Source organism: Platichthys flesus, chromosome 8 (assembly GCF_949316205.1).
Source record: "Platichthys flesus chromosome 8, fPlaFle2.1, whole genome shotgun sequence".
NCBI lineage: Eukaryota > Metazoa > Chordata > Actinopteri > Pleuronectiformes > Pleuronectidae > Platichthys > Platichthys flesus.
In genome coordinates this window covers 18,636,342-18,652,632 of record NC_084952.1, presented here as the reverse complement: position 1 = coordinate 18,652,632, position 16,291 = coordinate 18,636,342, and the positions used below count along the sequence as shown (strand labels likewise).

Genomic DNA, 16,291 nt, shown 5'->3' with positions numbered 1-16,291 from the left:
ATAATTTTAAATATTGCTGGTCAAATTTTAATTAGCAATAAGCTAAATTACACAAATGGCTTTTAAGATATTTGCAACAACACCGACATCTAGGGATCATGTAACAGATTATTGTATTCTATAAATATATCTATAAAGAGATTATATATATCTCTTTAATTGAATTGGAATTCAGGGGGATTTTCTTTTGATTTGCAAATATGCCCGAAACTATATTTCCACTTGGTTTGTCCATTTTGGTCTGCGTTACAACCAGTATCTAGATCATTTACTGAAGCTTAAGTATTTTCAATACTCTGTAACAAGAATCAATTATGAGTGAAATAAAAATACAATTATTCTTAAATGACATCAGGCCTGAACATTTAAAGTGTCCATCATGCAGAATGGATCCTCTCAGATGGTTATTATTTGTGTTCACTAGTTTATAATTTCTGATGCATTAACGGGTAATTAAGTCGCTTCATAGTTGGTCTATCCCCACATTAATCTGTAAAGAGGGTATAGTAATCTCAAATGCACTCCAGTAAAGCAATCTGAGTTAAAAGTAATATAAATTGGAAAGCATACAGAAGTTTAAGTTGTTTAGGTTGACCTATTGAGATCGTCTGCGTGTACTGATTAAAGATTTTTTTGGAACCTTCAGCATTGAGACAAATTTAGATCTGCACTCTTTAGGAGCCCATCCTTACCCAGTACCACAAAAGAGGTAAAGTCAGATTTTAGTGTAGGCTGCACAGACTTTCTGAGAAATATGACAGGACTGGGTTGTCCTGGTGGACAACCCAGTCCTGTCATATGAAAGAATGTGGGACAGAGGGATGGGAAACTCTGCAGTCCTATCAAGAAAACCTGACACAGCTTGCTACCAGGCCAAGCAGACTATACAGAATTTCTCACTGCTGTAGAAGAACTGCTCCAGCAGCAGAGCACTGGTGAGGCTCACAGAAAGATGACTCATTTATTTTGATTTGAACACCCACACAAGAGGAGTTTCCTCCGTGCATGTATGTGTGCATGCAACGATATGTATCTGTCGGGGCGTGTGCAGACGCAATTGACGTGTAAAGTATGACGTATATGGATCTGTGCTTCAACGCTGAGAGACGACAAAAAATGGACTTCTCCTCTGAGCTCCGTGCTGTGAATGCCTCATAAGATCACCCTGTGCTTTCAGGCACATTAAATCGGCAGCCTGCCGATGCATACATTGACAGGGAAGTGAATAAGACAGTTCACTTTTCCCATTTGTGTGTTGATGCATTGGGGAACGGAAATCATCTAAGGATGGTGAAATGTGGCATTTCTGTCAGTGTAGGGACTGTGAAGGACCATGAGGACATGAGAGGAAATTCAACTTACATTGTTGTCATATAATGTGAAGCACTGGCACTACAATGGGATTCAACATTTCAGCAGGAAATGCTTTATTCCTCATTGAAAGAGTCCCCTTGATCTTATCCCCTTACGGGTCGAGAACCATGTTCACTACCGTTCCATATAGTGTTTTCATACATTTTGTCTCCTGCTGACATGGTGAGAACGTCTGTGCTAGAAAACATGCTTCCCCTGGCTCTGACTGTGTGCTTGTTGTAGTTTCAGCTGCATTAAAGATTAAAGAGCATGCCTTATTATGGAGAAACACGCACACACACAGAGAAACTCCTCCAGTCCTCCATTTTCATACACAAGAAAAATGCAGAGGTGCATGCTCTGCGTATGGATGCACACAGGTACATGAACTGCCCTGAGGGAGGCCCATGTTCACTGAAATACAGAAGTATGTGTCTTCAGTAAATGCACACTAACACACCTGGACTGACAAACTCTGGAGCAGCAGCTTTAAGTGGGGCATCAGTAGTCATGGAAACCAGATCGGATCGTGTCGGAGTCAGAGCACATGTCATAAGACGGGGAAGCAACAACACACTCAGACTCCCAATTCATATCCTATATGCCACACAACACGCAGCAGGTGCACTCAACATTTGAACACACACACACACACAGGCACGTAAGAGCTTCCCCCCCAGTTGAACACGGATTCAGAAATGGGGAGGTGCAGAGCGAAATGAAAGAAAGGCTGAGGAGCCTAAGATGGGGGAGGAAGCAGGGGAGTGTGCAAGGGGAAGGGTGGGAATGACGGAGAAAGACGGAGGAGAGCACAGAGGCAACGGCAGAGCGGTGCAGAGAATGGGAGATGCAGTGGGCATCATATCAAAGGACCCGCTCTATCCAGCTGCTCGGACAGAGGAGCCTGTGTGTGTGTGTTTTGTGTGTGTGTGTGTGTGTGTGTGTGTGTGTGTGTGTGTGTGTGTGTGTGTATGTGTGTGTGTGTGTGAGTGTGAGTGTGTGGTTGAAGATGTTCGCATGTGCTTTACTGAATTGATTTTGCACCTGTTGTTCCGAGGGCTGCGGTCTTACTTGCACACATATTTACTTTCCAGCTAAAGTTTCTCAGTCTAAGTTTCAGGAGCTCACACGAGGTCCCATCATATGAAGACAGCGGCTCAGATTTTTGAATGAAAATTCGGTTTCACATGAGAGCTCACAATGACAAGAAACACGGACTTAAAGGATCCATTTATATTACAAAACTAGATTGTGAATTAAAGCTTTTGTGCTGTTGTGGTATCCAGGATTACTGTCTGGAGTTGACGTTTATTTCAGCTTAGTTGTCGTCCCTTTGCTGTGGAGCAGGGTTACGGTCTGTTTAAGCTCAGTCCAACGGCTGCAAATTGTTTTTCCAGAATCATAAAAATCACTTGCTTAAATTATCTTCATGGCATAATGGGTGCTGAGTACTTTGATTTGATCTTTAAGACAGTGATAGCATTCTGACTGAGGATACAATATTTCTTGTAGCACAGAGAGCTAATTATTATGAAGCTCATGACTAAATAATGAGATTTGTATTAACCACAACAAATGGTGCTCGGAGAGTAAAGTCCTCTTATGAAAGCACATTTTAATTTGCCAGATCCACACTTTATTTGCGCCAAATTGCACACACTCATGTATAACAGTCCCCTAGACATAGACATATTTCTTATCAACATGCATAAATTATTCTCACAGAAACCATTGAAATCTTTGACAAAAACCTGTCACTTTTTTTAACATTAATAAAAGTGAAATTATTTTGAATGTATCCTTCCTGTGATCCGGATTCCTTCCCTGACCTTTACCCCAGCCTTCTATCAATTTAATTGGACATCTGTCCCGTAGTTTTTGTGTAATCCTGCAAAATAACACAACATAAACATAATTTAAACAAACACAGACGAAAATTCATCCTCCCTGGCGGATGTTTTTACGACAGGAATAATCACTCAAACATCAGGGGCAAACAAGAGTCTAAGCAACCACAGACAATTCATAAAGGAGGTCAACCAAGGGCACATACAAATGTTTCCCATGGACTATAAACTGACCTACTCAACTGCAAATGGAATTGTTTAATCATTTTCATAAATAAGCCTGTGTCAATACCTTTTTCTGGCCAATTGCAGGAAGATTTGTAATGTCAAAACACAACCCTTATGTATTATCACCTAAAATGTGTGTACCTGAACTGCTAGTAAATAGTTGCCTCTTGACACATCTAGTTGATACGAAGCACCACAAACATTAGTTAGAGATCATGTCTCTGGCCACTCAACTACCAGCAGTCAAATTATGCACTTGTTTTTGCTTTGTTTTGCAATTCACCAACTTCTCAGGGCAGAAATACCTTAAAGGGCCCACACTGTGTAAAATACATCTTCTCGGCTTTTACCATCTTGACTATGACTTGAAAAGGTCAGTAGGGATCCTCAATGTATGAAAACAGTCACTCCGCGAACTTTTTCACTCCACTTTCAGTCCATTCTAAGAAATATGTTATGGAAACGTCTCGCTTCGTACTTCCTCCCCCCCGTATGAGTCAGGCGGGATCGCACTCGTCTCTCAGCCCCACCCAGCCGGTACCAGTCCAGGCTCCAAACCCACCACCCCTGCTCCCCACCACCACCCCTCCACACCCCCAACGCGACACCAAGCAGACGTGTTGCCTAGCTAGCAGCTTGTTAGTTACCACAGGCTAACGACAACAGACAACACTGACGAAGCACTGCAGCGTGGAGGGATGCAAGGAAGAGAATGTGTCCGTGCACATTCCTCCTTAGAACGTTACTGTTGGAGACCAGTGGTTAGGCTTTATTTCTTCTGACGTGCCGTGTCAGTGAGCTCAGTATAGAGTTAAGTCTACGTTACTCCTTATTGAAACTCCATACTGTAACTACATCGGCCGACTGTCCTGCTACAACTTGAATGAAACATGAGGGCGGTGTAACTTACCGTTCAGAAACATCCTGTTGTAACCGACTGTTAATATGTGGCTGGTCTTCTATAGATGTATCCAAACATAGCATGACTTTCAGCTGTATTTACAGCCAAGGATTGTCAAATGCGCCAGAACGAGACTGGTGATAGGCCTGTCATTCAAAGTTCAGTCAGCCAATCAGAGGAGGGGCTCAAGAGGCAGGTGTAAACAGGCGGTTCTGTCTGCAGCTCCAGAGAGAGGCCGAAGAGAGGACATGGAAATACACATTGCAGCAGTTTTTTTTTATTACTTTAAACCACTGATATATCATCATTGGGGAACTAACACCGCAAATTATATCCGAGAAAAGTGTAAAATATGGGCCCTTTTAGATGCTGAATGTTTAGTGCTAACTACGCCACCACTTTCACAAGCTAGTTGCTAAATTTGTCAGTGTTGTTTGGTGCTAGACAGTTAGCAACAGTGGGTTTGTCGGAGCTTCTTTCTTTGTGAAAGCAGTTTCCCTACATGTGCCTGTAAACACCACAGCTGAGAGCTGTGAGACTGAACCAAAACAGTATGCTTACGACCCGAAAAACCAATACATGGAAGGTGGAAGAGGTGCTAATGTAATGATAACAACAACAACAACAACAACAACAATTATAATAATAATAACAAAATATCAAGGACAAGAAGCAAATGAACACAACATCATTTAAAATCAAAGGTAGCAAACAATGAAATACACTCTACATACACATACAATCTAAACTTAAAGATAAAATAAAGTTATTAAATTTAAAGTTATGAAAAAATAAAAGGTTGGAAGGAACATAATAGACATCAAGGAAAAGCCATTCCATATTAGTACATTACGAAGAAATGAAGGGAACCACAGCAGATCGCAATAAGTGACACGATTTAGAGTGAACACTTCAACCCATTTTCTTGTATGAGGAAAGTTAGGAAGTGCGAGCAAAGCTAATTGTCATTATCATACTTCCAGCCTGATTGCAATCACTTCAAATTCCGTTAGGTAGGTTAGATCCTCCGAGTCATATTCTGCTCCTCTGAACTCCTTGCAGCTTCCCTGTTGACCCTGTTTCCCTTCGTCCTGTTTGTTCAGATTGCCTCTTGACACCTTCCCACTCGCTGGATTTCAGAGAGGAGGCCGTGTTGCACTTGAAAGCTCATATACCGGGGAGCTAAAATGCCACGGTCATAAGAATATTCTGTCATGATGTGATGAATATTTCACACTAGGAATATTTTTAGTGGGTGTTGTGTCTTTTCTTCGCACTCACTGAGGCACTTACTCCTGCTGGAAGCTCACAGATGTGGCGGCAAGGCGACGGGATGCGAGCTGCTGCTGCCTACCTTAGCTTTTAGCCCGGCCTCCACTCTGACCCAAACAGGCTCTCAGAGGAAAACACACGTCTGACAGTTTGATTTCAGTTGATGCTAATCGCCACACAGCACTGCTATGCTCTATTTGAGCTGTAAATGCATTGTTTCTTTTACTGTGGGCCTCAACAAGCTTTGAGCCAGTGTGCAGAAAGCATCTATATGCTACAGTATGTGTTTGTGTGTGTGAGTGTGTTTGTGTGTGTGTACTCCTTAGCCCAGCATCAGTGCATGGTCCTGAGGGGCAGCAACTGCGGATCCCTCTCTTCTGCTCGGAGGCCTCTTTTGCTGTGGTTGCTTGGCAACCCGCGTGTTTCTGCAGGGAGGGGTTTATTTTGCCCCGGAATGAGGAAAAGATCGGAGCGAGTTGCATGAAATGTGTATGTAGCTGTCAACACGAGATGCTCGCTCAAGCCTCAGCTCGCTGATGGCTGGAATCAAGGGATCCTTCAGTGTCTCTCATTGAGATGAATCAATTTCACCCACTCACTCACTCACTCAAATATTTATTTTCTAACATGTGACTAAGGAGAAAGAGAAGAATTATAATTAAGCGCCTTTGTTGTAACGCTTCGGTTTAACATTTTTCTGAATGGAAATAAAGAATCCATGGAACGCTAGTTGTCTCGATCGATATAAAATGAAAAACCATAGTCAAAGTGTTTGAATGTTGCTTGTTTTAGCTTTCAATAAATCTATGGAAGAAAAGTTTCTCAATATTTAAAATTTCCTACTCAAACATTTATATTTGTAGTAGCCTAAATAACTAATATTTAAGCTTTGCCAGACAGATTACCTATTTCTACAAATATTTGTTGCTGCATGCTAACTAAACAAAGAATAAAAAATATCTACCAAATTTTGTAGACATAGTACTTTGACAGTGAAAAAAAGCCCTTGAAACATTTGTGTTCCAAATGGTGTGTGTGTTAGTGTAAAAACATGGGGGAAATGCAGGCAAGGACCTGGTTCAGCAAATAACAATATTAAGCTCATGAAACACTGCAGGAAAAACAATATTTACAGGAAACACTCCAGACTGGGCTGCCAGCGCCACGAGAGCAGGGGCCACTGTAGTGGAAGCTGGTGTTAGCACAATTTCAATCTATGTTTAAGCTTTGATAAAGTATCTTATTCCCAAGTCAGTAGCTATAGCTCTCAGGGGAAACTATAGCAGAGCTGATTACATAGAGAGACACTTCTACTAAATTACTTTTAGTTTATTTCTGATGCACACAGGCTAGGATTTGTATGCCTCGCATTACACTGCATGGCCTACTTAGGTCTGAGGTCAATTTTCATGTTTGCTGCTGCTACAAAACATTCAGAATGGACAAGTTTTCCGTGCGGGAGGAAAAAAGTATTTGTTGTTGTGTGAGCTGTGTCGCAACTGCTGCAGATCTTGACTAGTAACATTGAAGTGATTTTAAAATCATGAACTATGTGGCGAGCCGCTGCACTGACGAACGCGACCCTGGTGCGTTGTTGAGTTTGTGTGTGTGTTTGTGAGCACCATGTGCTATTTCCAGCTGGCATATGAACTCAGCAGATGAACCCAGATCAGCTGTTTGTCCTCTAGGGGAGGCGTTCTGACTCATGCGATTGGCTCACAGCTGTGTGTCACACTGCGTATGTATATGTGTGAAAGTAGGCCTGTATTTACGTGTGAGTCAATCCTATATGTTTGCTCGTGCAAGTACGTGTGGATGTGAGTGTCCACATATATTTGAAACAACAAGAGAATGCCCAACAAATGCACTCCCTGCAGTCGATGCTGCAGCCCCATTCATATACAGTATATGTGTGTGTGCTGCAGGAGCAGACGTAGTTATCGAAGCAGGCTTTTCCTGTGGAAGCAAGGGTAGTCAGCCTGGACCGCTTTGATTCTTTATTCATCACCTCTATTTATAATTTATACACTTTATACACTACTGTATGTGAAGAAAGGAAAAAGAGAGGGGGAAAAATGTGTTACATTTACTGAGTGGACACCAGGAAGACGACTGAAGTGATGGCTAGAATACTCATTGTTAGAAAGTAATGCATTTTTTTTTTCATCTGCAGAGATTTTCAGATATGATTCAATTATTAAATTTGCATAATGATTTCAAGTAGCCATAATTTTCCAGCCATATTAGTATATGGCTACAACTAAAGAGAGTCACCAGGCCTCAGAGGCTCCAGGGGCGTGAACTGGTGACACATGTGAGAGTGAGGGAGTGGCAGGAGAATTGAGAAGGAGGTATTGCTCTGATATGGCAGGATGGACATGAAGAGAAGTAGTGTCTTTATTTTCTTTCTCTCATGTTTAGCAGATATTGAGGGTCAGGGGGTCTCATATTCTGAGGCGATAGTTATTTCTGCTCTGCCTCCATGTTCACCGGTCCTAAGGCTGCTGGCTGGCTTAAAAAAAATCTGCACTCCTGCATATCTCTATCAACACTGGTGGTGATACACAGGACCACTTCCCCACTGTGATAATCAGTTTATATTCATAAGAAATAGCTTACACTCTTCACCCTTCCACATCTCGTGTTTTTCTATGCATTTGCTCTCAGGTCACATAAATCTGTCTGCATAGTGTTGATTTAGACTTCCAAATATGATGCACATCTAATTAACATTTATGTGGCTGTCAGTGAAAACCTGCTGTCTTTACCTACAGTTTAATACGGAACAATAATTTATTATTTATTGCATTTCTCTCTTGATTGAAGTGGCATGAAAATTAAATACTCAAATAATGTAAAAGAGTCTCAAACGTTACGTTTTCATTTTAATATGTACTGTTCATACATAATAATACAGAAGCAGTTTTAATTTTTGGAAACAGCATATACATGTTAAGATTTAGAGCGATATTGAAATATCAGATGTATCAACATCTATTTATTTTCAGTCCACATTGACTTGGAGGGATTAAAAATAAGTACTCTGATAAAAATACACAAAAATATACTTAAATATAAATGCTGAGAAGACTAGAAAAGCTATGCTGCATGTTGAAAATATGAATACTGTTTCTAAAATGGGCAATTATCAACGATTAATCGGTTATTGGTCGTTCACCTTTTAAGAAACTGTGTTCTAATATCATCAACCAGATTAAATATACGAACATGTAAACAAACCACCACATGCACCTTCTCCTTTTAGTTTTCACGTACTTCATGTACAAACTTGATATCGTGCATGTGATAATATTACACTATCCTTTGTAAGACACAGACTGTGGGATATGTTGGTTTGTCCATTGGGAATGTATTCCATTAAGTGATTTTCGCAAGTATTGCTGTGTTGCGGAGCGTCTTACCGGGGAGAGGGATGTCAAAATTGCTCTGTTTTGCAGTACGTAACAGATTGTCTGTCTATGTCACTCAGCACAACAGTAGGCTTATACTTTGTCCCACGCCAAGATGCCTTGTGGTCATCCATTGTAGCAAGAGCGTGTGTGTGTGTGTGTGTGTGGGAGGGGGGGGGGGCTGTGTTAAGGTGCTACCACACTGTCTGCTCTATGTCAGCATTGCCTCCCTTGGGCATCAGTGTTTTCCTCACTCCACTCGTCTTTAGCAACATGGCTCCACAGAGGTGTCAAGACTCTGAATAACAACAGCAGTTGTAATTGTATTTGTATGTGTGATAGTGTTTGAAATGTGTGCATTCACAGAGGGACAGAGTGTGCTGTTTGTTTTTTCTCGTGGCTCTGTATGCGTGTGTGTGTGTGTGTGTGTGTGCATGGATTTGCCTCCTATCATGCGTTTTTTTTTGCTGTGTGCGTGCTCATTTTTGAGCAGGCTTGTTCATTAGGTCCGCGGGGAGGAGAGCTTTCTGCTGACTTTGTTTGGTTCAAAGCCTGAGGCTCCTACTGATCAATAGTATCCCGGACCCACCACGTCTATGTGCAGCTGATTGGCTCTCTGCATGGCAGGCGGCCACGGCTTAACAGTGGAAAAGTCGTACATCAATATTGCTTACATCTTTCTGGGTATATTTTGGACACACCCTTAATCAATCATCAATGTGCATGAAATTCAGCTTCATCACTCTGCATTCTCTGAAAACATGAAATCAAATTACATTGCTTGTATCCCCCTGCAGGAAAAGTCGTTACAGCATGGTGAACAATCATTATCAGATATCAGAAAGCTGCAACAACAGTTGTTTTGTCTAGGTGACAGTTTGTAAGTTTCTCTGGCTTTAGGCACTAAAAAAAAAGAAAATCATTTATATGTGTAAAAAATGTATTGCTTTCTTGCTTTTTTGTTCCTTGGGGGGTAAAAAGCCAGCTGAACTTTTCACAGATCACTAACGATAACAACATTTTGTCCTTTTCGGCTAAGGCTGACCAGCAGGCCTCCTCTACACAGCGGTAGTAGATGTAAAAACATCAGCATGGGCTAATCTGCGTCTGTCTTCTGCTCAGGTCTGGATGACTGTCTCCAGCAGTACGTGAAGAGTTTCGAGCGGGAGCAGATGGGGGGCGAGCAGCTGCTGCACATCACCCACCAGGAGCTGGAGGAGCTGGGCGTCACCAGAATAGGACATCAGGAGCTCATCCTGGAAGCTGTCGACCTCCTCTGTGCCCTGGTTAGTCAGCTTCTGCTACTGACTAACATCATGTCTCTCAATCTGTGATGAGGGCAAAGTTCTGTGCGACAGCCATGGGCTACATCTAAGGAAGCCCAAAACTGACAAAATGAAGTCAAGAGTTTTCCCAACAAGGCGAGCATATGGGCTAACTGATGGCTTTGCAGGATAATGTTTTAGTTAGCATTAGCTTGCTAAGATAGTTTGCATTACATTGCTGGCTAAAATGTTTAAGCTGGAACTATAGCTACAAACAGTTAGCTTGTGCTATTTTAGCGCTATAGCCTACCTGAAAAAAAGGCTGCTGTGTAGGTTTTTCTCCAATTGGAAGTTAAAGGAAATGTCTAGTTATTTTTGTCCTCAATTTGAATAATTAAACAAAATGAATAAATTCTAGTGAAATTTATGCAAAAGTGGATTTGGTCATTTATTTAAACTGATATTTTTTGACACATGGATTTGCTTTCATAACCAAAAGCTGCACCATCCACTTATTCCTAACCCTCCTTTCTCAGATATAAACTGTTCCACAGGTGAACTGGCTTGCAGATATTAAATAAGACTCAATGTTACAATTATATCTTTTGAATCAACCACGTAGAATTTAATGGCCTGAAAGTACTATAGTATAATAAATAGTAAATAGTAAAAAAACAGAGAAAATATGACAGTGCATTGAAGGTTGCCTGCATGTTTCCTGCTAGTTGTGACTAATTTGAAAAATCTAGATTTGCCAAATGTATGTTGTATTTAGTAAAATAGGGCTGCTGCTTGTCTTTGCACAACATGGGACATCTGAGAACAGGCTGACCACTCTTGTTAAATAGAACAAGTTGTCTGTGGAAAAACACGTAAGATTTTAAAGAAAATACTGTGGTATTGGTGCCAAAACTGTTTAGCCATAAGTGTGTTACATGAATTATCAGATTAGTTATTTAAAAATAGGCTATAATTTATGCTGTGTTGGTCAGAATTACATTTACCAAATTTTATTCATCTTTCTAAGAATATGTTGTGTCATACAACCTCTGAGGAAATTCTCTTCAAGGCAGAAAGGTTTATTTATTGGTTGTTGTTTATTTCCTCAGCCAGTTATTGTGAGAAACATCCTCTATGATTTGGGCCTCGCACTGTGTGCACTGCCTCGGCCATTGCTGACTGTATGTGCAGTGGTCCTGCTCAGGATTAGGGAATTAGGGAGAATTAGGTGCTACTCTCCCAGAGAGAGAAAAAGGGTGAGATCAAGCGGGAGAGAGAGAGAGAGAGAGAGAGAGAGAGAGAGAGAGAGAGAGAGAGAGAGAGAGAGAGAGAGAGAGAGACAGAGAGAGCGAGAGAGAGAGAAAGAGTCTGTAGGAAGTATGCAGGATGCACCTTATCTCCCATGCACACATGGCTGGATTAGTTTGGGTTTGAATGTGTGTCCGTGTATGTGCATGTGTGTATGTATGTGTATGCATGCTTGCGTGTGCGCTAATCAGCACTTCTACTCATTCAAATGTTCAAGCATGGGAATGGGTGTCCCAGAGCAACAATCACCATATGTCCTGGAACTGGACACACACACACAAACTTAGGGGTGCCAGGTAGACAAGATGAATCACCAAAGCTACCGCTCTGAGTGGGTTTAAGGGATAATACCAGTTTATTACAACTCAGGTCTTACTTTTCGGAGTTTCAGCTTTAATTCCTATCAGATTTGATAACACTGTATGTTAATTACTGAGATCAGGGAACACACTGACATCTGGGGGAGAAACATGAGCAGTCAAACAATCAGATTGGTTTTAAACAAAGCCCCAGGTTGGCCAAATTTCTCACCAGCCGTGACAGCTGTGACGTTTCACACAACTGCATTAACGGACAAAAATATAATGGAAAAGCTGCAACATGAATGCAAATTGACAACAAAACCCACATAACGGAACCAGAATCAAGGATATATAAAAGTGAGCAAGGATATATTGTTGGTGAGGAACATAGTTTTGCAAAGACATTGACTTAAAAGCCAGTCACCGCTTAAAATATGATGCTTGTCTTTAAGAGGTGTTACGTTACATGTGCTTGGAGCATCTAAAAGGGAAGCACAAACATTATTACTTAATCCTTTTTGGTTTGTGTCATTGTCAACATCCATTGTTTGTGTTTCTGTTGTCTGGCTTTTGCAGTTGTGTTGTTGATTGTATTTAAGTTGCGGCTTTTCCAGTTGTGTGGTTTTTGCATCCAGGTTTTCCATTAGTGCCACCGTACAAAGTTCACCCATACAGTTTTCCAGTGCAAAAAGAGATTAGTACACCATTTCTTGTTATGCTCACTTGCAGTTGATTGAAGGGCAACTTTTCTTGGCTGATTGGTATCTCTGTAATAATATTGCCATTCTCCCAGATATCCTCAAGTTGTCATAAAATAAGATCATTGTTTAAATAGATCTGAACTGGACATATTTCTGTCCCACCCGCCGACTCAGAATATTTAGATTACGATGAAAGATTCACTTCGTCAGCAACATCATAAGCAAAGCAAAACCCTGATAACTTGGCTCAACCATTTTGACGCTGGCCGTCCTGGAGGAAAAACAGTGGCACTTCCATAGCCTTGGTTAAATACAACTGTCAAGACTGGGCTTTACTTTAAATGTGGAAGTCCCCTCTTTTATGCCTATGCATCAAGTTTTTGCCCTGAGCATCTATGCTAAGTAGGATTCTAAGTATTCTGAGAAATGCGCGAAACATAAAATAATAAAGTGACTGCTTGTCCCAATATCTGAATTGAAAGAAATATATGCCAATGAATAGCATATGTTTCATAATATTTTAAAGGGATAGGTCACAGAAAAATGTCATTTCACTCATTATCTACACACCACAATGCCGATGGATTGGTGGGGAAGTTCTTAAGGCCACAAAACACTTTTGAAGTTTCAGGGGTAAACAGCGTTGCAAGTAAATGGCGACTGTTTCTTCAAACGTAAAGAACAACAGAAATAAATAAATAAAATGCCTCCGAAATGCTCCTGTGGTGTTATCCAAGTGTTCGTAAGCTCCAACAATCAAATTCGACTCAAAATGGCATAATTTACACTGTGTAAATGTCTTTGATCCTCTTAGACAGGAGCCGTGTGCGCGCTCTCACACACACCGCACAAGCTCTAGCCCAAGGGGCTTGAGAAGAGATCAGCAAATTTCTTTTCTTCCATCAAAACATTAGAAAATCATCAGTAAACTTGGTCAATTACTTTGTGTATCTTATTTTTTAAATGTTGTTAAAGTAAGACAATGTATTTTTTGACTTTGGAGATCTTTTCGTATCCTGAAGGTTATATTTATCTTCACACAATATCATTTTTTTACAGCACCCTCCATGTCAGCTGATGAGGTTTAGTTTTAGCTGAGTCTAATAAAATTCTCCATCTCCAATTTCTTAAACTTCCTTTTTTCTTCCGCACCAGAAGAAGAAATGAGGAACAGCTTCATTCTCTCATGAAACTGGACGAAGTTGAGATAAAGGTTAATAGTTTGTTACAGCCAAATCACAGACAAAAACATCCATATGAATTTACAGTTTCTAATATAGTTGATGTTCATAAGTTTGTATTTTAAAGAGCACCTGCAAGATATTCTGACTCTACACGAAAACGTCTTGCAAACAACTTCAGTCTTAACATTCACTTATCTTGGCATGATCATTAATTAGGTAGATTTATTGTGTTGTAAGACCCAATTCCTCGTGTGACTCATGCCTTCCTGTCCTCCTCTAAGTCTTTCACACATGAGTCAGCTTTCTGTGTTTGTTCCTTTTCAATGCTACCCTGTGTGACTCTAAATTAAATTCCTGTTTGCCATAATTTATATATATTGTCCTTTTCATCCTCATTTGAACATCTGAGCTCATTAGACAGGACTCCTCAGATGAAAGCTGAGACGAAAGATGAATATTTTCCCGTTATTGTCTCCACGTCACTCAATGTATTTCCTTTGCCTGAAGACTCTTGTTTGATCTTCTGGTGTGGGCACATATATTTATACTGTATGCAATTTTAGTCTTTCTTTCTGTCCTCTGTTTTCTTTCATGACAGTGTTTTCATGGTCTTCCTATCTGTTGATATCTTAAGGGAAACACTTCATCAATTACAACCCTTTTTTCTCTCATCTCTCAATAGATTTAAGATTTTTCCTAAAATCAAAGGGAACTTGTTTAATTTTTAGTCTAGTTCTCATTAAGTTTGGGTAAATAAGAAAAACCTGTGATAATAATTGAATATCGTCTCAACTGACTGAGTTTGCCATTGGACCCAGATCCTTCAAGATGAATGTGACACGCGTACAATCAATATTCTCTTGATTGATGGAGGTAACATATAATCCCTCTAGTTGCCTCTATAAGCTTATGTTCAACAACAGTGAGTGTGAATTTACCGTGGAAATACACTGATTAAAATCTTAATATTGAAATTAAAGTATAGTTCAAAAACAATATTTGACTGTAATTCTGTTGACAATAGTAGAATTTTTTGCAAATAGAAGAGACCACTCCACACATGGCTGCTATGGCAACCACATCGACATGAAGATGGAGTCGGGGGGGGGGGGGGTTTGCTGTTGCTCTAATGGCATTGCCCTATTACTGCATTGATTTGCCACTCACAAAAGCGCACATATGCACGAGCTGCTCAAATTATTTCTCCGTATTTCTCCCTCTCTTTCTCTCTACGCACACACACATACACACACACAGCAGATGAGACAGTCGACACAGGGCATTATTCCCCCGCTTCATCTCAGCACTTCGTCCCCTGGAAGGAGCCGCATGCAGCTCGAGATCGAATCACAGGAATCGCCTAATTACAGCTGTGAAAAAATGTGGACATCCACGTTCACACAGAATACTGAAGATTAAACAGAGCACAGTGTATGCATGACCCAGTTTCAGTGAGATGCATAGCTGGGTGCCATCTCCTCCTCTCTCTCTCCCTCTTGTCTTCTGCCTCTTTAGTTCCACAATTCCCTCATTGCTGTCTCCTTCGCCCCCCCCCCTCTCTCTCTTTCTCTCTCTGTCTCCCTCTCTCTCTCTCTATCTCGCGCGCTCTCTGCTGCCACCACTGTGAAACCCTCCCTCCTCCCTCCTCCCTCCTTCACTGTGGTCGTGACTGTGTAGAATAGATCTAGAGGCAGAGGGGGGAATAGATACGTCTAGCTCTGCCTGTGCATCTGACTATACAAGGATATCTGTGTGTGTGCGTGTGTGTGTGTGTGTGTGTGTGTGTAGCCTTTGTGTCAGCAGGAATCAGGCTCTGTCAGAGAGGACATGACTGGAGGTGCTGTGGGACACCGAGTACAAAGTGGCTCAGTGGGTCTGTGTGTGTGTTTTGTGTGCGTGCATGTGCGTGCAAAGAGTGGCTGTTTTATGAAAATGCTTGTGGTTATGGAGAGATAGTAATTTTAGTTTCAGTTCATTCCACTGATTCATTTGATATGATGCAATTCCAGAAAATCTGTAAGATAGTTTTTTTTTTTTTTACAATTTTTACCTTTCTAAAATATATATTGACATGGTATCACATTATTTGTCCGATCTTCGTCAATACCAGGAAACATTTGCCGTTTGAAACTGATCAACGTTCACCTTTTTTCTGGGTTTTACAGGGGACGTATATGGTGCTGGTTGGTATAAGCATCCTTTTACACCTGTTTAAAACTTGTTATGATGCATTTAAAGAAGAAAAGACACATAACCATTGCCCGCATAGTTACTTCCATGTGTCCTTTAAATTGGTATGGTCCTCCATAATTCCAATGCCACCTTCCAACGCACAGTTAATGTCCGTCCACCCTTCTCTCAGCTTTTCTACAGTAAGAGTTTGTCCCTGTGCCTGGACAAGGTAACAACATACTGTAGATGCCGGTGGATTCTGACCAAATTTGAAATCTCTCCACAAAAAATTCTTCCATTGTTGAATTCTTCCTAGTGTCCTACGATAGTTTTGCTGAAGCACAGCCC

The 16,291-nt window shown here is 40.9% G+C and overlaps 1 protein-coding gene across 1 annotated transcript in view; it reads left to right on the top strand.

Annotated features, from left to right (window-relative positions):
* The window catches only part of si:ch211-26b3.4 (connector enhancer of kinase suppressor of ras 2), a 55,016-nt gene that overhangs the window by 3,195 nt on the left and 35,530 nt on the right, over positions 1 to 16,291 (top strand). Inside the window, exon 2 of the mRNA XM_062394504.1 lies at positions 10,134 to 10,297. Within this exon, the coding sequence (XP_062250488.1) occupies positions 10,134 to 10,297 (164 nt within the window). The remainder of the gene's footprint in view (positions 1 to 10,133; positions 10,298 to 16,291) is intronic.